The sequence below is a fragment of the Mastacembelus armatus genome, chromosome 12, assembly GCF_900324485.2.
Source record: "Mastacembelus armatus chromosome 12, fMasArm1.2, whole genome shotgun sequence".
NCBI classification, from domain to species: domain Eukaryota; kingdom Metazoa; phylum Chordata; class Actinopteri; order Synbranchiformes; family Mastacembelidae; genus Mastacembelus; species Mastacembelus armatus.
In genome coordinates this window covers 15,260,575-15,288,547 of record NC_046644.1, presented here as the reverse complement: position 1 = coordinate 15,288,547, position 27,973 = coordinate 15,260,575, and the positions used below count along the sequence as shown (strand labels likewise).

At 39.7% G+C, this 27,973-nt stretch overlaps 2 protein-coding genes across 4 annotated transcripts; both read left to right on the top strand.

The window, feature by feature from the left end:
- Window positions 1-4,464: 4,464 nt before the first annotated feature.
- Window positions 4,465-21,079, top strand: LOC113124464 (lysosome membrane protein 2-like). Of its 2 annotated transcripts, XM_026297358.2 has the most exons (13): window positions 4,465-5,072; window positions 10,760-10,917; window positions 11,213-11,360; window positions 11,539-11,730; window positions 12,008-12,099; window positions 12,672-12,791; window positions 15,402-15,580; window positions 17,455-17,573; window positions 17,960-18,033; window positions 18,139-18,190; window positions 18,420-18,572; window positions 18,715-18,756; window positions 19,029-21,079. In XM_026297358.2, the coding sequence occupies exons 1-13, from the start codon at window positions 4,950-4,952 to the stop codon at window positions 19,137-19,139; spliced, it is 1,563 nt and encodes a 520-aa protein (XP_026153143.1). In that variant the 5' UTR covers window positions 4,465-4,949; the 3' UTR covers window positions 19,140-21,079. The 2 variants fall into 2 exon arrangements, with proteins under 2 accessions (XP_026153143.1, XP_026153144.1); XM_026297359.2 differs by lacking the exon at window positions 18,715-18,756 and having other exon boundaries at window positions 4,468-5,072.
- A 553-nt stretch (window positions 21,080-21,632) lies between these two features.
- nup54 (nucleoporin 54) lies at window positions 21,633-27,792 on the top strand. Of its 2 annotated transcripts, XM_026297657.2 has the most exons (15): window positions 21,633-21,729; window positions 22,185-22,292; window positions 22,768-22,854; window positions 22,979-23,014; window positions 23,555-23,641; window positions 24,348-24,506; window positions 24,651-24,877; window positions 24,962-25,149; window positions 25,307-25,503; window positions 25,609-25,663; window positions 25,767-25,860; window positions 26,254-26,361; window positions 26,576-26,695; window positions 27,004-27,114; window positions 27,249-27,792. In XM_026297657.2, the coding sequence occupies exons 1-15, from the start codon at window positions 21,687-21,689 to the stop codon at window positions 27,375-27,377; spliced, it is 1,749 nt and encodes a 582-aa protein (XP_026153442.1). In that variant the 5' UTR covers window positions 21,633-21,686; the 3' UTR covers window positions 27,378-27,792. The 2 variants fall into 2 exon arrangements, with proteins under 2 accessions (XP_026153442.1, XP_026153443.1); XM_026297658.1 differs by lacking the exon at window positions 22,979-23,014 and having other exon boundaries at window positions 27,249-27,390.
- Window positions 27,793-27,973: the final 181 nt, after the last annotated feature.

The following is a 27,973-nucleotide window of genomic DNA, read 5'->3' as shown; positions in this document are numbered from 1 at the left end:
TAACTAACAGCAGCTAATGCGTTGCAGTCCTTGCTCATTCCCACAGCATCAAACACTGACACTTTGTCAAGTTTTATCCAGCAGTGTCAGTATGTGGCGCCCTAAATAAGAACATGTGGTGCGTGCATATGCAAAGCCTATCTTATTAAAATCTTTGCTCTAAACCCTCCCCCACAAGTCAATTTTTTTCCATTAATCTGCCATTTACAATGACATTTTTTAAAGTCTAGTATTTCAGCTATCCTGAGGTAGTTTGGTCTTAAGGGTGATGTCACCATGACAGTGTTTATAACATAAAAAACATACATACCCTGTCTGAGGTCAGAGATGGTCACTGGAAACAACATACAGTATTTTATACTGTATGTTATTTACATGTGTGCCATACCTTTTCTGAAAAGTTTTGAGTGACTTGTAGTCTGCTTTAAAAATGTCTTTCATAAAAGTAAAACTGTTAGAAAAAGAATCCCTGAACTCTTCAGCCCTTGTTTTGCCTCCTGCATGACAGGTTCTCTGACAGGATGATTTGGTTCTTGCACATGTTCAGCAGCAAAGCAGAGGCAAGATCACGGCCTTGCTGTTCCTGAACAGAACTGTGGAGTCATTCCATTTATTTTAATAGCAGACTGTAAGCCACTCATGCCTTGGTACAACTTCCTCTCTGTCAAAAACAAGTTGAACATGGAAGTAAAATAACAGCCATTACCCAGTCTTCACTATATATATGTGTGTGTATATATATATATATATATATATATATATATATATATATATACACATATACACACACACACATATATACCTCGCTCTTTAACTATATATTTGTTTATTTTTTGTGTACCTGTGACAATGATGTCAAACTAATATTTCCACTGAGCTCACTTGGTTTTTTTGATTTGTAATTACCAGGGAGATAACAGTTAATTCAATAAACATCCATCCATCATCATCTACTGCTTATCCTGGAACATCCAGGGTCACAGGCAGCTGGAGGCAATCCCAGCTGACAATGGGAGAGGGGCAAGGTACACCCAGATCACACAGATTACCAGTCTATCAGAGCGCTGACACAGAGAGAGAGACACTCACATTCACCGCTACTGGTAATTCAGAGTCACCAATTAATCTAACCCCAAACTGCATGTGTTTAAAATGTGGGAAGAAGCTCAAGTCCTTGGAGAAAACCTACATCGACATGGAGAGAATATGAAAACTTCACACAGAAGGACCCCGGGGTCAAACAGGATTCAAACTCAGATCTTTCTTATCCACCTCATAGAACACACTCTGTATAGGACGACATCCTTATAGAAGAGGATATCTGCAGATCGGAAGGCGTGGAATACTGCAGTAAAATGTTTTGGATTTTTTTTTGTCTTCTAAAACACTCCCAAGCTTTAGCACAAACATATGACACAGACACCATGTCTAATCTGTGTGTAATCTTTTGCAGGGTGCCCAGCCTTCAACCCTAAGATGAATTGCAGTGCTGCAGAAATTTTTTCATATTCTGTTGTATATGAGAGTTTCTGGGAGGCACACCATCACTTCTTAGTGAAAAAAACCAACAGTAATCACTGTTCTAAAGCCCATGGCCATCTTTAAGTATAATCACTGTAACTGAAACTTATTTAAATGACCACTGTTGTCATTCTTCTGTGGCTAGACTATGTATGTATATATCCTATTACCTCTGTCATTGTTTCCTCACACAATGGCAATTCAAAGGATCAACATCCTATTGAAGCTATGTGTGCTACTGATTGCATTTTCCTGTTATGGATAACATAAGCCTGATGTTTATAGATAGCTGTTTCTAGGACTACTGTAGCCTACACAATGCAAACTACAGGGGGACAGTGTGAGACAATGGCTATATTTCCCATAGCCTATTTATAAAATTGGGACAGCAGATGAAAAGGGCTCTTGATTTTGCTCTTCAATAGGGTTTTTTGAAGTTACAGTATATTTTGTCTGTTTGCATTTGCCCCTGTTTTCCAACTGTACTATTTGAATTCTCAACGCTACTGTGGTGGTGAGACAAAACACCCTCTGTGCTTACACAGTGAAGTTGTAGGCTTATAATAGTCTTCATGGCTTCACAAAGTGAATGTACAGTCTTCAAGGTGCCCCCAGCTCTTCCATTTAAACGGCACTGTGGCCAAATAAACTAGTACTGGCAGCTCTCAGGTGTGTTACTGTATGAATAGGCAGGGCAGTGAAAGTGCCCTCAGCAAATGCTTTTGCCAAATCAACACAGGCCACATTAAACATTGTCTCTGGGTAGAGTTCAGCTACACTGTAAGGTAGTGTCTATTTTTCCAGTTTAGTTCAGGCACTAAATGCAAAGAAGGGCTTTTCTTATGAACACAAACATGTTGTTAGTGGCCAGAATGTTTCTGATAAGTAAAGATTCTGATAGTAATGACTGAAACTGATAAGTTTATATGTATTCAGGTACATCTCCATACAATGCTTGTATGCCCAAGCGCACAATGAAACCACTTTTTGTCACTGGAGTCATTCCTCTTGTCTATTTCGTCTTTCCAGTGTAAAAGATCAAGGACAAAATCCACAGTTGTGACTCTTGCATAAAAATTCAGCTCAAAATCTTGAAGAGTCTGATAATTCCATTAAAACAGTGTATCAAATGACAGTGTGAAAGGGGTTGCACATAGTGATGAATGTATCAAGAATTACCACCCGAATCTGCAGCTCCTCTCAGCTTTTCAGAGTCTGTCTTCTCACAGTATCTTTTTCAGTTGCAGCAGGCTGCTGTTTTCACCAAGAAAGCTGTAAAAGCCACCTGCACACTACTTTCTTAGCATCAAATAGCAGAGAGACAAAGTCAGAGTGTAACTGATGACTGACTGCATTGCAAATCTGTATATTTTTATTTTATTTTTATCTTATCTTATTATATATTTGCAAAGTTATAATTGCACTTGCAAATTCATTGTTTATTTTATCTTATATATTTGGCACATTTGTTATTGTTATTTTATTTTTTATTTTTTTGCTCTTATTTCTTTATGTGTACGTCAACTGAGGTCATGGGCAGCTGTGCCAACATTTCACTGCATATCATACTGCGTATGACTGTGTATGTGACAAATAAAAATTTGAATTTGAATTTGTGAGTGAGCCATTTCACAGTAAAAGAGCGACTTATTTCCCCCACGGCACCAAAAACTGAGCTTTAAGAGTGAATTTTGGACTTACAGGTTTTTTTTCACTGCCAAAAAAGTGGCCAGTAAATTACAGGTCAAAGCTGAAGATAATGAAGATTCAACAGGCCTTGTATTAGAAAACTCCCTCTTTGTGTATTGTTTTCATTTCTGGACTATGACAAAGGTGTAATTTATTCTAAAAAGACTGGGCTGAGAGATTCACGCCTGATTTGTCTCATATTTACACAGACATTAATTTGCATTATAAAGGTCTCACTAACATAGCACAATATAGACAAGAGGAGTGGCCACAGCAAAACAAGTGTTTTAGGACAGAACCCATTCTTTAATGCAATGGTTTTCAAAGTGGAAAGGGGCTCGAGGCAAAATCTTCTAATCCAAATAGGGGTGCCCTATAGAAAAGGTTTGGGAATGACTGCTGTAATGGTTACTGAGTATGGACACATGTCAGTGTGTCAGGGTTGAAGGCACCATATCTAGTGTGTTTTCCTGTTCAACTAGGGTTGTGTTCTTTTCCTCTCTGACTAACTCACAAAAGCAGAAATCTCAAACTGTCCAGATGATTCGGACATGGTGATCTTGCTGCCATAAGCAGTTTGTGGTCATGGTCTTATTGCTTCACTCTGATCAAACAGCTGAATTTTTAAAACTAAATTTACTTGAAACTAAAGACCCAACTGTAAATGACACTCTACTATGTAGGGACCGGATAAAGAATTAGGGATGTTTCTGCTTTTCTGACATTTCTCTTTTTTTTTTTTTTGTTGTTGTTGCTGCTAAAATCCTGAAACATTCAAAGTTATTTAAATTACATGAATTACAAGAAGCGTAGAGGACAAATGTGTTTTAGTTTGAACTGCCGATTGCTAATGTTTATTGTGTCCCATAAGCCTTTTGTCTAAAGTCTTCATCTGAAAAGTAACCAGTAACTGTAGCTGTGACATAAATGTAATGGAGTAAAAACTTAAATATCTAGCTCAGAACACATAGTTGAGTATAAAGTAGAAAATGAAAATGATCAAGCTGATAAATGTTGTACTTGTACCTGCAGAGTACTGAAGTGACAGTTACTTTGCATAGCTGGGGTTGTCCAAAAGTGCAGAAAGCACCTGTCACATGCACTTCTTCATCTAGTTTATTCTGGTTCACTGGTTCAACTGCCTCATCAGATTCCTCCTGCCTGCACAGTATAAAGTCTCATCTGTGGGTTCGAGGTTTTGCTGGTAAAAGGCAGCAGGTTTGTGAAGCAGCAGCAGACCCACAGTTCAGATCGTACACAAAGCTCCTATACGTCCTTGAAGTTGCACAAACTGCTGCAGGCGGAGGCTCGATTGCGGCCCATACGGCGACAGCCAATCAGAGCTGTCCTGCCACGGAGGGAGCGTGACCGTGCATTCACAGCCCGCTACAAAAACCCGGGGGAGTTTTTTCTTTTATAGTTTGAGCCTTTAGTTTGCAGCTTCAGACTGACCCTGAGCGCTGTGGCTTTCAAATGTTACCGCTTCTTTGGTAACAAGAAAAGGAAAGTCCTTCACCGCTCAGCTCAACATATCACGCTGCTGCTGCTGCAGGTCGCCGGGTAGAGGATTCAACTCAGAAAACTTTATTCCAACTGTTCAACTAAGCAAACAGAAGTGGGTTAATTAAGGTCACAGCTCTTATTTCACAACGTGTGCACTCAAGGAGTGTTTTTAGAAGTTGTCTAGAAGGCAGGGAGCTCCATCTACCCTCCGAGAGTCTCTGCAAGCACCTGCGAGCATGACGCGAAGATCCTGCGCACTTTACGCGGCCGGGGTCGTCTGCGCTCTCCTGCTGGTCGCCGGAATTGGCTTAATTGTGGCTCAAACCTTCCGCACGTTCATGTACAACCGCCTCAAAAAGGTAAAACCCACTTCCATCCTCTCAGAGTCACACTGTTGTTGGCAGTTTGAATGACTAATTTGGGTGCCGTGTACCAGACACAGCCCTGCAGCACTGTCAGTTGTGAATGAGAGAGAACAATGATGAATGGAGTTTGTAGTGTATTAAAGAAAAAATAATGAAATACATTCCTCTTCAAATGTCTCTATTTAACCAGATGCCAATATTGGCATAACAGGATGCTGAGTTTATGCACAGAGCACTTTACAGGACTCAGACTGTGCATCATTTACTGGATATTAATTAATGATAAATACCCAAATTTTCATTTTCACTTCTAATCTGCAAATATTCACCTGTTTTTGCAGAATGACCCATAATAACTTTGAGGTTGCCAGAATGTGGAAAATTCTTCATTAAAATCCTCACTAATGAACTTATAACAAATAGTTTCAGCTTCATTTGGTAGCTGATAGGTAAATTCTGACGTAGATTAGCACAACAGACCAAATTATGGTAATATATCTGCTGCCATTTTGTTACTACTAGTACTGTATATGCTGAGTTCACATGGCTGCTCTTATGGTTGTAGTTGATATCTTATCTCATTTGTTTAATATGAAGAGGGTTGGGCTGTGTTTCGCCTGCCAGGAGGAGGAGCAGACCAAAATGTGACATTTTTTAAAAAACCTCTCACTTTATTTAGCCTGTCCCTACTAACACTAGATAACAGCCATCTGCCAATATCAGACTGTGAAGTATTGGTGTTTATCTCATGTAACTGAGTTGATACTCTTCCATCCTTTCACTATACTCCATGAGTCACAGGGGGCTGGAACCAGTCCCAGCCATTAGACAAGAGGCGGGGCACCCTCTGGACAGATCACCAGTCTTTCACAGGGTTGACACTTAGAGACACACAAAGACTCACATTAACAACTATGGGTAATTTAGAGTCACTAATAAACATGCAGACTCCACACAGAAAGGCCTCAGGGTTGAACAGGATTTGAACCAAGAACCGTCTTGCTGTGAGGCAACAGTGCTAACCACCACACCATCCCACCGATTTTGTGAATCTAATTCAAATTGAACTGGGAGTCTAGCGGCGACATCCATCCCTAGTTGTGACTTTACATCTGTGAAGCGGAGAGTGGGGTTCAGTAGCCTACACTCTCTCTTCCTCACCATTACTCAGTTTCAGATTATGTTACTGTTCTTCCATTAGTGTGTACTACTATTGAAGGACTCACTGAGAAAGACTTTCTCCAGCAGATTGCAGATCACAGGGAATGCCTAGCAGGCCATTGATGTGTGGTTCTGCTTTCAATACATGCCATTATGACAGGAAGCAGTTCAAATTCCACAGCTAAGAATAAGTAAGGGCTGAGTCCACAGCTGACAGCAAATCAGCACATGCTAAGAAATGTTTGACTCTCTGAACGCAGGGGGCGGGGTTTTCATCTGCACCACCGCAATGTCACTTAGCAATGATCTAGATGAATTCACCTAAGCCGGATTCTCAATTCACTGCTGAGACTTTAAAATGTAAAAGCGTGAACAATTCCTGAATTACTTTGAGCCCGTTTTGTTTATGTCTCAGTTGGCAGTTTGAAACCCAAAGCTATTCAGTTTACGACAACATAAAACAGAAGAAAACGCACAGCAAAGAAGCTGACACGCTCAACAATTTGGCATTTTTGCCTAAATAGTGATCAAAGCAATGAGTAAATTATCAAAATAGTTTGATGAGCCCTTTCAGCTCTAACTGAAAATTGGTTAGTTGTTAACTGATTAATCAGGTCGCAACTCTCACTTCTTCGAAATACAGAAAATAAATGATAGGGCAGGAAGTTTTTTGTTTTTTTACGATGTTTAACATCTGTTGATTCATTTTTACAAGGAATCATTTGGCTCATGAGATGTCAGGAATAGTCAGAACTTTGCAGTTTTTTGCAAATGGACAAAACACAAGCAAATTGAACAACACACTGACAACACGCTGCAAAATGTTGGCAGTGAACGTGGATTGTTAATTATGTAAATTGCTCACAGATGTTGAGTTTAGTATAAAAGAAGAGGTAAGACAATGAAGTGAGTGTTTCTGAGTTGTGGTTTTAAACTTCTGTTTTTATATCCCGTAGATGAATCAGTGGGAGGAAAGGTGATACATGCAGCTTCACTGATGCTTGAAGCTCACGGGAAATCAGTGTTTAAACTTCTGTAAACATGTTTTCATAAATTGGACACTCCTCTTGTTCTGCATTTAGCAACTCTCTTATTTTCACACATATTTGGTTGTGTTTATATTTGTCCAGGATCAGTAAACATGCTGCAGACTCTTCAGTTCATTTTTGTTGGTCATCTGCACTAATGCGTTCACTGAAAGTTTCAGTCCAGGGATTTTCTGGATTTCCAATATTTCAGCTGGTGAAGTTCAGAGCGTTCCCAGAAGGTTCACTTTACTTTGATAACAGTTGGCGTGAATTGACTATTATCGTATGGCACACCTTTGTTCATATTTTCATAATACACCTACTCTTCCATAACCGATATCAGATGGCTTAATGTTGACTTTAGAGGGTGGTGGAGATATTCCCAAGGCTTTCTAGTGCTGGGAGTTGGTCCTAATGCTGTAAATTGTACAACTTAAAGAAAACTTGACTTTTATTGAGGGTCCTAAGGCAAATGACAGCAGGGGAGACTAGAACAGCTCTGGAATATTCAATAACTGCAAGTTAATCATTGGCTGCAGTTAAAATGGTGAAAGGATGATGTTGGAGATGAGTTTGTAACAGTTTCTAATCAATATATTGATTAGATATATCAATATATATATTTGGTTTTTGAAGATACATTTATGGACCCATCAGGAAAGTGCAATTTCTTGCCTCTCAAGCACAAAACAAGTTTGTAAAGGAGTCATAACCAGGACATAAAATTCCTAAGATAAAGAGACTTGGGGGAGGGTTGAGTGATGATATGTACACTTTCTTACTGGGAATCAGGGGGAGGATAAATTCTGTATGTAAAGAAAGGTCAAAGTTGATATCAGAGTTCCATCATGTTTCGGTCATTTTTCTTGTTCTGCGGACTAGGTCTGATCTGCTATTACATGATCATGTCCCCAGGGGGATTCTTTTGGTCCTTTATAGGCAGACAAGACTAGCCGCACTTGGTATGTTGGATATTCAGGGGATAGCTAACAAGCTGGGTGGTGGGCTTGGTGTGGGAGGGATGGGATAATAAATTGTGTATTGTGCTACTGTTGTATGAACATTCCTCCATTTTATATCTGCTTTAGCATATACTTATGGCTGCTGTGGTACACAAGCAAAACCTTTTGAAGTGTTAAAGATGAGACACATGCATACCACTCCCATGAAGATGTATGCAGTTAGTTATCTAGTAGCTTGACAGTACGATTTATTTCCAGCTGTATCAAGTTACCCCCTTTCCACAGTTGCACCACTGTGAAGGATCTCATTCCATGGATACTCTCTCAGCAGTAGACCCCCTTTGTGTGCTAAGCTTCTTTCGCTGTGCTCTGTCTATTGGGAAACTGACTAGGTTGGCAATCCTTCAGTTTCCATGTAAGTCAAGCAATGAACTGCTAATGAAACGCTGTTACATAATGACCTGTCATTAGGAATTTTGTAATTTTACATAGCTACAGATTTATGGTGCTTTTACACTAAAGTGTCAAGCCAGGAATGTCATGAGGTGACGTGTTAAAAACAGTGAGAAGGAGGAAGTGGGATCATTCAGCAAGTTTAAACTCTTGAATGCATCTATATACACACCAAATTTCATGGTATGTTTTTTTTTAAAGTGAAGAAATACAATAACTTGTCATGGAACATAAATGTATGTCAGTCTGTCTAATAGTTGTTAAAATATTTCAAACATAGTGTTTATTGGCTGGGAAATGTGAAGTACAAAATTTGTTGCTGTCCACAAGTAGCTTGGTGTTGAGATACTATCAAAGGATAAGTACAAATTTTTAGTATCACCAAAGTCTTTAGAATCGATCCTGATTAATCGGACCCTGAATGTCACATTTAATGTAATTTATGCTGTAAGATCTTTGCAATCAATCAATCCTTCTTTTGACGAAGTAGGACAGTAGTTGGTTAGTTAGTACGATGTAAAACTGAGTAAGACTTAATATGAGTCAGGTGGGTGCAGTAACAGGACTATGGTTTAGTTGGTGGAGCTGTGTTAGATGATTGGCCACTACTGAGACAAATCCATTTAGAGTACACAGAATCTATGCACCACCACTAAAGGATTTAATGAATAGCCTTTTGCTGTGCCCAGTGTTATTTATGTCTATGTATTTGCCTGTCTCTACATCAAAGCAGTAGCAGTGTGTGTATTTGTGTATTCACCTGCTTCATATGTTTTCATATAGGGAGTGGTGTAAAAGTATCAGTGGTAAGTACTGAGGGTTTTTCTGTTCCTGTTTTCTATGTAGTATTTTATGTAGCATGCTGGGAGTGCATGAAAGGACAACATAGAAAGACCATGCTTTCTATTCCTCTATCTAAGGTGACAGCTTTATTGTCCTTGGCTACTCAGCTAAACTTTTGTCTCTGAATAAGCAGAAGGGACCCCAGAGGAGGAGGGGTCCTACGCGACTCTGAAATAATGAGTTGATGTGTTCTGCTTTTTTTTTTTTTTTTTTTGGGTGGTGGGTTATTTCATACTACAGTATGGCTTTTAACCCAAATCTGACATAATTAGGCCAAAGTGAAGCTTCCTGTTGATGTGTGTTTCAAAGAAATACTTATCCCCTATGTTACCAAGCTGTAAAGTTTCCTACAGTGAATCAGGGCATCGCTGTCCTGAGGCAATGCTAGCTGCTGTGAGAATTTTCTTGTGTAATGAAACGGGAGATTACAGGTTTGTGCCTGTGCTCTACTCTCGGGGCCTCCTAAGGCTCGGCTCTGAGGAATGTGCCTCAGATCATTAAGGTCACCGTCCTGCATAAACCAGTAGCCGTCCAGATTTCTGCATCACATGATCTGTCGGCGGCTTTCCATGAGTGTAGCTCGTTGTCAGTGGCAACTTCTGACAATGGCAGTGTGGAAGGGTCTCCCCCTGAAGCCATTCATGTGTGCAGCCAAAGCACCCACCAACCCCACCACCCCTCACCTCCCAAGGATGTTTTTGTTCTCTGGGTTGTTTTTACTAGGAACAGATTGCAGAATCCAAAAAAACATGTGTTCCCCATTCCCAGACTTTTGCTGCACTATTTGTAGCAAGCGCATCATCCAAAGAAAAACACTTCTGCTCACAACAGAGTTTCTGCCAATCTTTCAGGTTTTATGCCATTTAAGGGAAAACTAGCAGGAAATCCTTCATATGATGTTTCCAGACCTTTGGACTTATGTAACATAATTTATTAGTTATTTTTCAAATGCCTAAACGACTCATCCATACAAACTCTCACATTCACACTCATGGGCAATTTAAAGTCACCAATTAGTCCAACCCCAATCTGCATTTCTTTGGACTGTATGGAAGTCGGGCTACCTGGAGAAAATCCACTCAGCCCTTGAAAGAACAAGCAAACTACCGAGGTCTGAACAAGATTCGAGGGTCAATCAGTGTTTATGTATTAATTTCACAGCCATGTGAGAAAGATGTGTCAGAATCAGTTGTGTGTTGACTTTAACTGGGATTTGCACTTTATGTTCCCACAGGAGATAGTTTTGGTAGAGGGGAGCCGTGTGTTTGAGACATGGAAGAAACCTCCCCCTCCTGTCTACATGGAGTTTTTCTTCTTCAATGTGACCAATGTAAAAGAGTTCCTTGAAGGGGCAAAGCCAGTGGTCAAGCAGGTTGGACCCTACACATACAGGTAGGATACAACACGCAGAGCAGTGCACATGAAACGTACCATGCCTTGAAATAGCTGATATACAGTATGTGGAAGAGGTGATAACAGAGCTGTACATCCTGTAGAGCAGCCACCGGATATTACTGCAGTTCATTCATAGTCACTCCGTGTTTACTCTAAAAGCAACAAAAACCCTGGAAGGAAAAATTAAAAAGCTTAGGCTTCATCCTGCAAATGTGCTGGTTATTTGCTGATCAACTATGTTAACTGAAAAGCTCACAGCACCTTCTGCTTCTCTTTATTGGCTTTTGTACAGGGAGTACAGGTACAAGGACAATGTGAGCATGGTGGAGAATGGCACAATGGTGTCTGCATACAACATCAAAAGCTTTGTGTTCCTGGAAGAAAAATCTGTGGGTCACCCAGCTGAGGATTATATCACCACAGTCAACATCCCTGCTTGGGTGAGTCATGAACTAAATTTCTTAAACAGAGAAAAGTGGACATGTAAATGGGGGAGAGTTGAGTGTGTCTTCTGTCACAGATTTCCTTCTGCACTGTTTCCTCATTCTTATTCATTACCCTCCACCTCCCCCAGCATTCGTTCCCACGTCTTCACTCTGCTCCTCTTCCTGACTACAGGCTGTAATGAACAAGGTGAAGGGGAGCTTTTGGAAGTCCTCCATGGTGTCCATCTGGATGAACTCTGTTGGGTCGGGTATCTTTACTAATCGCAGTGTGGAAGAATTGCTGTGGGGCTACGAAGATCCTTTGCTGGCCCGTGTCGCTTCCTCCAGTCCTGAAGTGGAGACAACCTTTGGCCTCATGTACAAGGCATGTAGAACTCTGCCAATAAGAAAACCTGCAAAAAAGCTGATGAACCTCAACTAGATTTTGTTCATGATTACCCAAATACTGATTCTTTTGTTTTTGATTTATTCCTTTCTGGCATCCAGTCAGTCTGAAAATCATAACACCAGCTGTTTTTTTGTTTCTACAATAAAAAATGATGAGATGAGATAAACTTTATTAATCCCTTAAGGGAAATTCAAGAATTTGAGTGTTTTTAAAACAAACACATTTTAATTACGTGAATCTTTGTTTGACTTAGAAAAATGGCAGTGATGACGGGGAATTTATCTACCACACCGGGGAACAGAACTATATGGATTATGGCCGGGTCAAAACATGGAAAGGTCTAAGGTAGCACTGATGCAGTCTTGCACAAGCACACACTCCCTCTCTGTCTTCATCCACAGTAATGAAACTTCACTGTGTAACCTTTGGAATAAAAGTTTCTCAAATCTACTGCATTTTGCCAATAATAGGGGGTACTGACAGGCTATGTGTGTCTGTTTGCCTAACTGTCTGGGCTTTTGCCCTTTTGCACAGAGTACAGGGCAGGGCATCCTGATAAGTCAGAATACCTTATTAATGGCATTATAGTTCCCCTGCAGGCTCTAATTACCCTGTTTTTACTCAGGGGAATCAGCTTCTTCAAATGTAACTTTCAGATAAAAATCTGTTTGATTTGTTGTTCGTTGTTAAGACTGAGATCATTTGTTGACATTTCTGAAAACACCCTGTCTTTGGTCACTTGGCAGGCAGCATACATTTCCTTGAAACATTTAATGAATTAAATTACTCTGCGTATGAATTGTGCTATAAATAAAATAAACTTGCCTTGCCTAACGAGTGTTCAAAACAAGACCCTATTTGATGCAATGTAAAAAGACTTGAAATGCTCGTGCTTGTGCCAATGTGTTGTTCTGCAGTCAGCTGAAGTTCTGGAGGTCTAACCAAAGCAACAGCATTAATGGATCAGACGGAAGTGCTTTCCATCCCTTGCTAGACAAGAATGAACGCATCTACATCTTCACCCCAGACCTGTGCAGGTACAGTTTAGACAGAACCTTCCTCCATCCTTCTGCTCCCATGTGGCATCACTTTAAAATATGTAAAACACAACACATAGCTCTTGCTATTACACTTTGAGTGAGTGAATACGTGTAAATTAGTGTTTTATATAGTATATCCGGCTCATAATATACCTCTACATGACATGCGTTTACACACAAGAAGACATACTGTAAATATTAAAATAACTTTATTAAAGTACTGACTCATGGCACTTGATGGCCCCTGTGCCTGTAACTTGTCACTGTCATGCTGGTCTGATAGATAATGCCTGCATTCCCAGTACAAATAGTATAGTAGTGCTCATCTACCCTGTCCCCCAGTCTTGTTTTAGTTTGGCCTGTGTAGAAACAGTCACAGGGGCCCTAAAGGGTGGTTTTAGGTCACATTCAACATTTGCCTTATGTTAAAACAATGCAGAGGCCTGCTTTGCTGACGGTGTGATGTTTCATGTACATGTTTCATGTGAGACAGTGATATATGATCGAAGAAGCCCAGTTCGAAGGATTTTTGTATTTAAAGCTTAGTAGATGCGAAAACACAACACAGTGGTTTGTAATACTCATCATTTTACAACTGTCATGTTGCAGAAAAAGCTGAACCAGATATATAGTGGCACTGGGGATAGTTTAAGTACAGACTCTCTACCAACAGAAGTTTTGTCTGTTTCATGTGAAGGCACTCTTCATTCCATCTTTGAAGCGTTATGTTATGTGTCATCAGACAAGTAATCTGTCTGCAATAGATTTGCATCCTCCCTTTTGTCTCACTGTTACCTAGTGTCTCATATATGACAGGTTACCTGAGGATGGGGTGGTTGTGATTATGATGTGAGGTGTATTTCTGGAATATGACCTAAAGTGAAAATGCTCTTAACTCAGTTGGCCCTAGAGCAGGGTGGGGGCTTTCATATCTGGTATGGTATGTTCACAGGCCTTGGAGTCCATGGATTGTTATCATAACATCCTGAACAGTTACAAAGGATCTATGACTGGCACCACAAGGGCTTTCTTTTTAACAGCTGAGATGCCAATTTCCAGATAAACACTTTATGGAAAGGCTCAGTTAAAGAAGGATATGGGTTTGGGATGTAAAGTTGGCTGAGTGAGGGAGGAAAATCATGGAGGAATTAAAAAAGTGTTTAACGGGATTTGACTAGTGGTGATTAGAACTAAGCACATTTTAGAGGTTAGAGGTTTCTGTCTAATGTCTTCCATGTAATTCCCCAGTATGCATCTGGACATTTTTTTCACTTTGTTAGAGTTACTTTTGCCAGACATGTTCATTACTAATACTCATGAGGATATTCATTTTTAGAGCAGATTCTCTAGAGGGTTTCAGGATGTCTTCACCGAATTGATGAATGTTAAATGACCCATCTCCCACATGCTGACTGATGAATAGTTAATTTCGTAAATGGAAAACCAGAGATATTACAAAATAAAAGTGTCAGCTTCAGTAATGAAACGGTCTCTTTCTAAATTAGAATCTAATCTTGACCTGAAAAAAAGCATGTATCTTCCCCTTTTTTATTGAGCATGGAAAAAATCTGTTGGAGTCGCACGGTTGTACCTTTGAATCTAATTGGACGTCTGACAAAACCCCTGTCCCAAGTGTTTACAAACACTTTCACCTACTTATTCATGGCTGTGTGACTTCAGTGCGGCTGCTGGTGTTATTGTTAGTAAAGGGAAGGCAATCTCCCTGTTTCCTGTACTTGTTAACGATAATTTGAAAAGGAAATGTTGTATTAGGTCACTACAACATGTTAACGCTTCACACTCAACATCAAAAGCAGCTTTTTGTTAAATGACATCTGGCACAGATCTCAAGAGCAAAAAATGTGCTGGAAATCTTGACTTTATTGGTAGTGACACTCGAATCCAGTAACTGACAGCTGAACCACAGAGTTTTGAGAAATTGCTGACCGGTGTACCAACTTCCTTTTTGCCACATGGCGGTCTTTCCTTTAGGCGCAATAATTAGTTTAAAAGATTTGATGTTTTTATTTTCTTCTCTCAGAAATGATCAACATTTAAAATAAGTTCATCATCAGACACAGATAAAACTGAAGCCTTGAATCATAACAACAGACTGCTGTGTCTCTGCTGCATTACACACTAAAGCGAGAGTTATAACAGATTTGCAGATTTAATAACCATGACCTTAATAAAACATTTTTTCCCACTTGTGATAGAATTATATCACGCCATCTGGGAAGTTTTTCAAAGTTTGTCTCCCACACAATGAAAGAATTTAGATCCACAAAAGTCATATCTTGGCTTAGTTCATCTGAAATTTAGTCTCATGTGCAGCAATAACAAGGGAGAAGCTTTCAGTTCTGTTCTAGTGAAGAAACACATGAGACATTTTCCTGGCTTTTCTCACAAAGGTCAGGGGAAAGGTCTGTACAGTATTGCTGCACAATCGGTGGGCTGCGTAGCAAAGGGCTGTGTCCTCCCGACCATTTGGCAGACACTGTATAGACTTTTGTTCTCAATGAGAATCGTCGGGATTCCCAAGACACAGCTATAATGGTAAATTCCAGATGGCTGGCCAACTTTAGTTTAACGCTCTCCTTTCTCCAGGTCGATCTACATGGAGTTTGAGAAAGATGTAGAGGTGAAAGGAATCCCAGCCTTCCGCTTCACACCACCGCGCTCTGTTATGGCCAGCAAAGAGGAGAACCCAGCCAATGAGGGTTTCTGTGTCTCCCCAAAGAATTGCCTGGGAACTGGCCTTCTTGATGTCAGTCCCTGTCGGAAAGGTAGACATCAGCTTGTGTATTCTCTCACTCACACACCTTGCACTTTCACATACCTCCCTTACCATCCTACAGAAAGCCTCTGTGCTCACACTCTGACCTTCACTTTTAAAGTAAACCTGTAGCTTTACTTTGAAAGTTACCTAAAAGCTTTTATTTTTGTTGTTCTGTTCCTTCTGCTCTATACCCAGCAGACCTTTAAACTTTCAACCCTAACTGGTAATGAATAACACATAAATTCTTGAATTGGTCAAGTCCTCCTTTTATTTCTCTGCTGATGTCACCAGTATTACTAATACCCTCTAAATGACCCATGTGACACAGCTCTCCCACTCTCTCCAAACATCAGGTGCTATCTGACCATTGCTGGCCCAGCATCTGAGGGGGCAGTAAGCCCTGTCACCTGATCTTTCCTTGAATATGATCGTGCATGACCATAGTGCCTGTGTTCACTACCCATTTGTCCCTTGGGCTCTCTTTATTTCTTAAAGATCCCCCTTCCCTGAGAAAACGTTTTATGTTTACTATAATATTTAATAGAACATGTTTAAGGCAACTGTTGTTACTTTCTGTTCATCTGAGTATCAGCATGCAGAGACTTGCAGCTTCAGAGATTTATTGTGTGTCCTTGTTCATATTGTCACAGCCCACCAAAGCAGGGCCCTCACAGTGTTTCAGTTATATTATTTATATGGTGCACACTGCTTACTGCAGAGAAACACGAATAATGCTGACAAAAATTCAAATACATGGCGGATTTCATAATTTGAAGAAACAAAAACACAGGCTGCAGTAAAGAATCATAAGTTGAGTTGACATACAAAAATCAAAGCACTTTGAGGACATAGAGTAGAACAAATAAACAGTAGATTTAATGTGTGCAGAGGATTATGTTTAGGGTTGGGTGGAAAGGAATGAGTACGGTCGTTAGTGGTGTGTATAAGTATACCTACCCAAATATGTGTGTGTGTGTTTGTGCTACACTGACCTTGTAGTGTCACGAGAACAGGCTCTCAGGTGACTGGGTGTCCAGTGTTTTTGTCAAGCGTCTGTTTCCATATACAAAGCGCAGGAAAACCGTCACCTCTGGCCTACTTCATCGGCACGTCTAACTGTGCCGCCACCTGGCTTTGTTGTTGCTGCTGAGACACATGTGGTTCTTTCAAAGCTCAAACACTTTTCTGATGTATGCTAAACCACAGACATCCAGAAATACTTTGTGCAGAAATGCAGAGTTGCAACCACAGGTGTTTTAGTGTTTTCTGCTCTTTTTTGTGACCAAGGTCTTACTATAGAAACTATTGACAATATCAGGAAGGAACTCAGTAAGAGTAACAATAAATTAGTCTGTCAGTTAATCACTTCAGCAAGTGGTGCAGTGATTTATTAGTGTACCTATTCTATTGTTTTTGGATGTTTTTGTTTGGTTTTTTTTTTTTTTTTTTTTTTTTGGAAGACTGACCTTGAGTAACCTGCTCTGTGTCCAGCCAGAGGTCAGATCACAACTTTTCGCTCTGTTGAGGACCCCTTCCTGCTGTTTGCTGTGTCTTGATAAGATCAAATATCAAACAACAGGACATGAACCAATGGATGTAAATAACGTTTTCTGTGCTGCTACTTTGATTACCTCCTTAACCTTTGGGTCAGGAATGGTAGGAGGTTTTATTGCACCATCACGGTGTTATCTCTGTCAGCCTGTTTGTAGTTATTTTATTATGAACAAGAGGAGCACATTATAGAAACTACAGAAGGAGAGCTTCTTTTGAAACATACTTATTTACAACAGACATATCCCACACATGTTGAGATGATCTCTTTACAGCCAGAGCTCTTTTTGTTTCTTCAAACCCTCGTCTCCTCTCCTCTCTTTCCCCTAGGTGCCCCAGTGGTCGCCTCCTTTCCTCATTTCTATCTTGCAGAAGATAAATATGTGAATGCCATTGATGGACTATCCCCTCAAAGGACGCATCACCAAACCTTCCTAGACCTCAACCCGGTAAGCCACGTTTTATCAGGCGTAAACCCACTTTTCACTCTTGAGTTATGATTAGTCACATGGCATGACTGTGACTCATCTTTGTGTCACGCTGCACATTTTGCTCCTCTATGGAACTATGTTGCAATAAAGTGTTTCATTTATATGTGTGAAAATGGAAGCGTGCTACACTAAGATGTGCTGCTACGTGACCTAGTGGCACATATGTACCAGTACAAAAGTGGTTTTCATAAACTTTTCTTTGTAGTAACAATACAAATATTGTAATGGTTGTATTAGTACATGTGCAAAAGTAAAGGACCTGAATACTTCTTCCATCACTGTGCTGATACAATGCTTTGTTTCACATTATTTACATTATTATATATTTTATTATTGACTGACAGACAACTGGAGTGATAGTGCGTGCAAACAAGAGAGCTCAGATTAACGTCTTGATCAACAGGATTGCTGGATTCCCGTGAGTATCTGCAGCCAAGCTCAAGCTAAAAACTGTAATTCTGTGCTGTACTCTGTCTGTACTGTATGTGGATGATTCATGCCCTTTTCATTGTATTCATAACAGGAAAACTAGAATCCTGAATGACACAATCTTTCCTGTCATGTTCATCAATGAGGTATGAGATGTTAAACACATCTGGCACAGTTGCATCAAACACATTATCATGAAATTTTGTTTTCATAAACAAAATCATTCATATTCTTTTCAGCCTCCCCTGGTGAAAATAAATATATGAAAATAAAGCTATATGTGCAAGGTTGTGTATAATGCTTTCTAATATTTAACTGGTAATATACAGACTTCCCTTTCGATAATCTGTTTTTGGATTGTCTTTTAATTCACAGAGTGTGGTGATTGATGATGCATCTGCAGCAAGAGTACAGAAGCTGCTGCTGATTGTCACTCTGGTTTCCAACTTCCCACTCATCATTTTGGGACTGGGCATCATCATGCTTATAAGCTTCATCATCCTTTTTCTCCGGGCCCGCAGACAGAAGGTACGACTGTACCTCTTACCGCATTTTACTCTAACAGCTTACAATTTGCTTGCTTTGTAATGTTAATTTTTGTGCAATTCAGTTGCTTAACCACACGCTAATGGCACTGTGCATGTATTTATCACTGTATGTCCCTGTGCAGAATGAAGTTAAGCGCATTGTTTTTACCAAGCCTTCCTATGCTGTAAGTTTTTATGGTTATTCTGCAACTTTTCTTTGGTTTTCTATGTTGCTTTAATCAACCTGTCTTACTATACCAAGGTCTGGTCTTGTGTCTGGTTTTAACACATTGACATCCATTAGTATTACTAAATATTGAAGTATTGTATTAATATTGCGCTGGCAGTGTAAGTTGGCACATTTAAGCATAAACTCTTTTTCTGATAAACTACAAAGTTCAAGTAAGATGAGGTTTTAATGCTGCTTTTTTTTTTTATTCTCCATCTTCAACTACAGACCTCTGCTGAAGACGACACTTCTTACTCTCCAGTCAGTGACAAGGAAAAGGATGATTCCCAGAATGGAACCTATATTGGTTTGACAGCTAAAGCTGACCCAAACGCTTGAAGATGAGGGAGGCAATCATTATACACCGATAACCTTCACATTAAAAAAACAAACAAACAAAGAAAATTGGCTTTTTTATAATTGGAAATTTGTTTTGTTGGGGCTGAGCTGGGGGTGGAGATGGGGAATATGTTTTTAATACTTAGTTTTACTCATGGAGAGTTAAAGTCCAGTTTGGTGGAACGCTCTATTCCCAGAAAAGAAATATTCATTTGAACATACTATATGTAAAGGTCTACTTCTTGCAGTTTGGTGGTGAATTATTGATGGTGAGCCCAACTTGTGATGGTCTTAAACACACATCAGTGAAAGGTGTGGGATAAATTCATTTTAATGCTGCAGCCTCAACTCAATCTCTGCCCAGATTCGATTCTAGTGTTGCTTTGAACTCAGTACTTTCAGACTTATATTATACAATAATGCACTGAGGGGGAGTTCAGACCAAGGTTTATGAAATCCATAAAGTTTTTAGAATGAGTCTCTGTGCAGATATTATTACACATTATCAAAGCGAGAGACGAGAATTTTTATGACGAGAGTTTTTTTTTTCTTTTTCGAATCATTTCAATCAGTTTCATTTGCATTTCATCCTAAACTAAATGTTACAAAACATTGTTTTGGCTCATGTATGGCATTTCTTTGTATATACAGTATACAGTGTAAGATGTGTTGAACTGCTTACATTCCTCTGTTTATGACAGGGATAAAAACAGACAAAATGCTGTATATTTTGGATACTTTAATTTTTGTGAAATAAGACAAACTTCTCATTTGTGTAAATGTTAATGTAGAAAACTTTAAATGAAGAACATTTTAATTTAGAGCTTCAAAAAATATCTTTGAGTGCCATAAGGTGTGACATTGTTTTTAGCCATCTAAAGCCTTGAATATGACAGGAATTTCTGACTGAAACCATAATTCATACAGTGCTCAGTTTATTTGTTGACAGTATTTTATCCCTGTATAACTGTTTATACTAACTGAATTCACCATATGAAAATGTTCATTATGATTTTAACATGTACTTTTTTGACACTTGCCTGACTACCGTTGTTGGTGCCGAGTATGACAGTCAACGAGCCTTTTTATTCAGGGTTTAAGAAATGCTATAGTTGTGCCTTTTGTAGTTTTCACATATTTTGTGAAAAGAACACCGTGCCATATGATCTACTCTCAAGTGAACGTTGTTTTCTTCCAGCTACCAAAAAAAAAAAAAAAAAAAAAAAATTGAGCATGAAACTGTTTTTATAGATTGTGTGTAGCCAGCAGAGTAGAGCTGCACTTTTAAAACACTCTGCTTGAAGGATGATAGATTGTTGTACAGGGCTACAGCTGCATGCTCAAGGCTGGTGGAAACATTAGATTTCAGGAGCCATTTAATGTATTATAGAAAATGCTGCAGAATCACTTCAGTTAAACTGTGATAATCTCAGCTTTTAATACTGCTCTTATTTTTCATTGTAACAATTTAATATGGATGAGTGAGTTTCTGTCCTTCTTTTGCTGTATGCACTGTAATGATCAGCAATGAAAATATCACACAATAGTGGAGAAGCCGTAACATGTTTAAATTAGAGTTGTTTTGCTTCATTGTTTGATTTTACTGTTTGTGCCCACTTTACTGTACAAATAGAAACCCAAAAGGTTTCTTGTAGTATTATATATGCATACAATGAATGCATGGATAAATTGTTTTTTTATGCAAAAAACACAATATTGGTGTAGTGGTTTTAGAGTATAAATTATTCTGTTACATGGATAAAACCAAAACACAAAACAGCACCATGTGGACTCTACTCTGGGATCCTTTATGCCGCCTTTGATTACAGAGTGCAGTTCATGATTTTCTATAACCACGTATTCTATGAGACTTTGTTTCATAAATGTTGACTGGTAATACTGTTTTTACTGTGTACAAAAAAATAAAAGTAGTTTCAGGACCTGTGTCTTCTTTTCTTCATTGATTTGGCCTCTCAGCTCAACTGGAAAAAGGAAACACAAAGACAAGCCATGACCCGTATAATATCATACCAGATTATAAATTAGATTAGATTAGATAAATTTTATTGATCCACAAGGGAAATTCCTTGAAAATCTTTGAAATGTACTATTCAATGTAGAGTCTGCAGAATAATGTTTGTTTATAGTTTGATATTAGAAGGGTACCTTTACATTCATCTGCTGAATGGTTTAAGTGATGTGTGACATTACAGCCAGTTTGGAGGTAACTTAACATAAGTCTGCTGTAGAAATGTAAAACCTGCATTCCATATAATTTGGTAGTGGTCTGCATATTCATGCATTCTGGCCTTTTTAATAAAGAAGGAGACATAGATGTCATATTAGGTATTTAAGAAGTTAATCTTTTTCTATGAAAAAACACAAAAAGGGATTTTATACACCTTCATGCAGGGGAGATTTTCAGTGTTTTGCCTGATCCCTACAGTAGCAGTCTCTGGTCTAGACTCTAGGTGGCAGTAATGCGCTGGATGACACCTGCACTATTAAGAAGACATAGAAGAAGAGCTGTTCCTGTTGACAGGCAACATGGCGTTCAGTTTTGGCGGTGCGGCGACTAACCCAGCGGCAAGTATGGACATTTTAATGGATCTTTGATTATTTTAATGCGTTGACACATGTGCTGGGTATATATCGTGAAGATGACGTTACGTCGGTGCGTGTTAGCATCAGTCAGCTGATGGCTCACACCAGGCTGCCTTTAGTCGTGACAGTGGGGTCACATGCTCGATAAAATAAAGGTTCCAGATGTGTAATAGCTTTATATGAGGCATGTAGTTTAGTGCTGAGACAGATATATGGACATGACGTGTTAGATTAGACTTTAATAAGACAGCGCTCAGTTGCTAGTTCGCCTTCTGTAACTGCAATGTTAAGATCTGTGCTACGTTAGCTGTTTTGGCTAATGCGTAACGTGAGTGCTCATAACTTCTTGTTTATAAAGCTGAGCTGATGCTGCTTCTTGGCGAAAACAACACAAACATCGTAGTGTCGTTAACACACAACACTCTTTGGGTTCTTGTGAAGGTACGTCTGGGTTTTCCTTCGGTTCGTTCGGTGCCAAGACGACAGCATCAACGACTTTTGGGTTTGGTGCCCCTGCCACCACCACCACCGCCTCGTCTGGATTCGGCAGTAAGTCCACTTATTTGTTATGGAGCTTGGTAAAGTTATGGCAAGTGTCATATTCATTGACAAGAATTAATTAACGACTTCTGGAACCCACAGAGTCCTGATCTCGATCATCAGAGACAGAATAAGATGAAAATAAACAGTTTATTTGCATCTGCCACCTGCCAAATGCCTGAAAAAGGAGGAAAGATTGTGCTGTTTTAGAGGCAATGTTTTGTTTTTTTCTGTTTGATTTACATGGTATGAAATTAATCAGCTGCTTTTCTATGGGAAATATCTTGGATTGTCTCCTGCACAGTAGATGAGCCTGTTCCAAACAGGGCTAACCTCTGCTGTCAGTGTCTTCCTAAGCCCTGTCCTCAGAGGTCAGGTCAGGTTAGGTTATGGTTAGACAAGGCAGAAACATCTGCTTGGTGTAAGGTGAAGCAGAGCAAAGTTAAAAGTTAAAGTATGACTGTCTATTTTGTTTTAACTTTAGCTCTTACAGCCCCTGGGTTTGGGGCAGCCACCACCACCACTGCTGCTGCACCAGCCACAGGATTTAATTTTGGCTCCACCAACACTGGTAAGGCACATCTTTTGTACAAAGCATTGAGCTTCAAGACTAAGTGCTGTAACCTGAGGACCATTTGTATTTAACTCACCCATGTCGTTTTCTTTTTCTTGCTGCCTGCCTGCGATGGCTGCAGGATTTGGGGGGCTGGGAGCTGGAAACACCATGGCTGGTGGGTTTAGTTTTGGGGGGTTTGGTTTAAATGCCAACCCAGCAGCAGTCAGCTTTAATGTGGGGTGCTTTGGTACAGCAACCACCACTGGCACTGTTTTCAATTTTGGTAATAGCCTGGCTAGCACAGGTAGATGATCTTTGTAATTGGTTATTCAGTACAGTCTTTGTCTGTAAGCACATGTTTTGATCCATTTTCACATCTCTGTGGTGCAGCACTTTTTCATCTCACCTGGTGATTTGTCTCATAAAACACAATCCTTCAGTTTCTCCATTTGCATGAAGAGATATACTCTTGAATTGTGCACTCACCTCATTTGAGTCCTGTTTAAAGCCAGTACATTTTCACCTTGTGTAAAACAGATGCTTAAATTACTATTTTTCTCTTGTATTCTGTATCAGATAGTGATTTTATTCATTCTTTCCTCGACGCAACCTGTGTGTGTGTGTGTGTGTGTGTGTGTGTGTGTGTGTGTGTGTGTGTGTGTGTGTGTGAGAGACCCCTTTGATCCCATTACTGATGATTTGCTTTATTTTTCAGGCACATTTGGTGGCTTTGGAACGACGACAACAACTGCTGCTGCACCAGGTTCCACTTTTAGCTTTGCTGCTCCCTCCAACACCACAGGTCAGTAGCATAGCTAACAAAAATATGAATGGTTTCTTATTTTGTTTGTATACAAAATATGCATGTTTTTTTTTTTTTTTGTACGGAGGGCATCCAGCAGTTTTCTCAACTGTGACAACAGTTGTCAAATACAGATTGTATCATCTACGCTGCAGAATGATGAGTCAGGGCAAGAAATCTGATTGTTCCTGTTTGAAGTGTAAAGGTCCAACTATTTGCTGCAGTAGACAGTGTTAAAGAAGCTATTAGGAAATAACAGACCTGTAAAATAAAAATGTTACCTAAAACTAACATCTAAGAACTGTACTGTTAAATTTTCTGCTTACTCAGCTTTGTGTTACAATACTGATACAAAGCTGCCACATGATGTCACCCTTACTCTACCACAGTCAGTTGGAGGTTCATGAGGTCCACAGTCCTGTGATAAATCCTTCTTCATGAAAGTGCAAATGTTCTGCTTTTGTTCCAACTTTTTAATTAAGTGTAGCCTTTTTCAGGGACAAAATAATAGAAACACCTGTTAGTATAATGTGACACATTTCAACAGTTGACAGTGTTAGACTATTCATTTTATCATGTGTACCACCAAGTGTAAGTCCTCTCTCTCTTTCCTGCTTTCCTGCAGCAAAGTTTCCAAACATACCTGGCTTTAATGTACAGGGTTATTTTTGTTTCTCACCATATTGGCACATTATTTTTGTTTTAGGAGGCCTGTTTGGGAACACGCAGAACAAAGGGTTTGGCTTCTCCTCTGGGCTTGGTACTGGGACTTCTACTGGGACGACAGGATTTGGAACTGGATTAGGAACAACTGGCCTCGGTGGGTTTCAGTGCTTTAACATTCAGCCGACTCAGCAGCAGCAAGGTGAGAGTCTTTATTTCCAAATAGCACGTGTTAAGTGTTTTTGTGTGAAGATTAGAATTTTATAAACCAACCAAAAAAATGTGTTTAAAAAAGCTCAAGAATAAGATGATCTGACCTTTCATTCAACCCCTATGTCCTTGACAGGAGGCCTGTTCGGCCAGCAAGTCCAGCAGCCGGGTCAGACTCAGCCTAACCAGCTTTACCAGCAGGTCACAGCTCTCTCGGCCCCCACCTTGTTAGGAGATGAGCGTGACTCCATCTTAGCCAAATGGAACCAACTACAGGCTTACTGGGGTACTGGCAAAGGCTACTACAGCAACAACAACCCACCTGTAGAATTCACCCAGGAGAACCCGTTCTGCAGGTTCAAGGTAGTGCCAAAAACTTGAGCACAGCGTTGATTGCTGGTCCTTTTGAAGGCCACTGTAAGTCATCAACTATAATGTGTTTCCTAGGCGGTGGGCTATAGCTGTGTCCCAGTGAGCAAAGATGAGGATGGTTTAGTGGTCTTGGTCCTTAGTAAAAAGGAAGCTGACGTACGAGCTCAGCAGCAGCAGCTGGTGGAGTCACTTCATAAGATCCTGGGAAGCAACCAGACACTCACTGTCAATGTAGACAGTGTCAAAGCCCTGCCCAGTGACCAGTACGATTCTTTTAATATGCCTTACACTACTAGTACACTGCACATGGTTTCCTAGTTCCATATGCAGAGATTGTGTTGATTTTTAGCTGGAATAAATTATAATAAACAAATTGATAATAAAAAATGAGAGGTCATTTCTACATCTTTTGTTTTTCAGGACAGAGGTGATCATTTATGTGGTGGAGCGTTCTCCCAATGGCACTTCCAAGCGGATTCCCTCCTCCACACTTTTCAGTTATCTGGAGCAGGCCAATGTTAAGGTACAGCTCACACAGATCGGAGTGGCCATGTCCATCACACGCACAGAGCTATCGCCAGCACAGATCAAACAGCTGCTGCAAAAAGCTCCTGCAGGTAAATGTGTGCAAGTATGTTTGTGTCATCTTAAATTCAACAACCTGTCAGTACATGATGTAATTGTTATAAAAGGTAAATAAAGATGTTGTCCCCACTCACTAGGAGTGGACCCCATCATTTGGGAGCAGGCCAAGGTTGATAACCCGGACCCAGAGAAGTAAGTTTAAGAACATCTGTGTTTGTAGTGTGTAAATATACACATATGTGAATCTATGCTGCTCAACTATGTAATAAAACCAAATTTTAATGTTTCTCTTTAGACTAATCCCAGTTCCGATGGTGGGTTTTAAGGAGCTCCTTCGTAGGCTTCAGATCCAAGAGCAGATGACCAAACAGCACCAGACTAGAGTGGATGTAAGTGAAAAAAACTGCCGTCTTACTTTTAGTCTTAGTGGGATTCTGAGATATTTTGTAAGTCATTTTGGCTTCTATAACAGACAGTATAATACTAATACTCATTTTATTATGGTTTGCATGATTTGGATTACTTACAGATAAATCATGTGATATTGTGGCTACTCAGGATGTGTAGACAGAGGAAAATGTCTGTTGAACATATACTTAAACATACACACTTCCCTATCAAAGTCACTTAGCTAAGAAATACATTTATTGTCCTGCTGTATGTTGCTGAGCAAGACATAAAGGGCCAAAAACAAAAGATAAGGTAAAAACTTGAAATCAATGAGATATGTTTAACATTTCCTTTTCCTGTTTTCACTCACTTACACACATATGGACTTGAAGATTATCTCCGATGACATCAGTGAATTGCAGAAGAACCAAGCTACCACAGTGGCAAAGATTGCTCAGTACAAGAGGAAACTGATGGATCTCTCTCATAGAGTGCTTCAGGTACCTGCGTTGTTTTTCTGACTTCTTTCTGTGAAAATGTGTTTCTTGGGCTACTTTTCCAAGAACAGTAAAATGAAATGTAATGAACATCATCTGAACATGTCATTACATTTGGATTAATGCCCTGGCACAGGCTGCATCCTTTCCCTGTTTTGTCATTTTTGAGTAAGAATTTCTTTCATCTTTATTACTCTCCCTCCTGTTTTCCTGGCAGGTGCTGATTAAACAGGAGATTCAAAGAAAAAGCGGTTATGCTATCCAAGTGGACGAGGAGCATCTCAGGGTGCAGCTGGACACCATTCAGTCTGAACTCAATGCACCCACACAGTTCAAGGTGAGTGTGTCTAAACTGTAGTGTGTGCAAGGACACGCTGCCTGAAGGTCTTATTTTTTTTAATAAAAGTTTCAGAGTAAAATGGATTTTGTACTTCTTTGAAAGTACACCTTAAGTAACTGTTTAATCATCAAGGACTTTCTATCTAAATCCAGATGTAGTTTTTTTTCTCTCTCTCTCTCTCTCTCTCTCTCTCTCTCTCTCTCTCTCTCTCTCTCTCAAAGACCAGTTCAGTAATTAGTAACTGAAGAAAGACAAATTTGGGATATTGTCATATTGAGGGTTTCATAAGTTGTCATAATTTCCAGGGTCGGTTGAATGAATTGATGTCCCAAATCCGGATGCAAAACCACTTTGGAGCTGTGAGATCAGAAGAGCGCTACAGTGTTGATGCAGACCTTCTCAGAGAAATCAGACAAGTGAGTCAGACCATTTACACAGGGCATCTTCTTTGTCTTCTCTTTTCCCTGCAGTTCTTGTTCCAGACCTCTGAATGCACAGGTGTGACTCTGTTGGCATTAACTAAAACCCTTTTCTCATCTCTCACTTTTAGCACTTGAAACAGCAGCAGGAAGGTTTAAGTCATTTGATCAGCGTCATTAAAGACGACTTGGAGGACATCAAACTCATAGAGCATGGGCTGAGTGACAGTGGGCACATGAGAGGAGGCATCCTAAGCTGAGTCTGCCCTACCAACACACGCATGCTCTGGCTCTCTTATTCTCAGTGTCAGTCTCCTGCGAAGCAACATATCTGCCAACATGTCATTGTTTCATGTGATTGAATTGATGTTGAGGCTGTAGGGCTGATCACAGAAGAGCATCTCAGCATATTTTGTGTTTGTCACTACTGTGACAGCTTGATCAGGACTCTGCCCCACTGTCTAACAACAAACCAATGACTGGTCAATGCGCATGGACAGATACAGAGAGCTCAATGGAAAGACTGAACATCCTCTAATAATAGCTGGCTTCTCTTATGACAACTCAGATTATGGATATGAGAATATGACTAGCATGTAAACAAGTCACAGGGTTAAGAGTGTGTAGTATCTGAATGTGTTGTATATACATCTTTGGTTTTTTTTTACGGTGTTAGTATATTAATAAATCTTCTTTAAGTCTAAAAAATCTTTAATACATCTCTTTCCTTATGTACATAGTATAAAAGTAGCCTCGTTGTCGTAGTTGTTTTATTCTGTGTGTTTCCATACAGGGCCACTTTATTAGATCTAGATCCTGTTTTCATTTGTTTTTAACCTGAACAACTGTTGTGGTA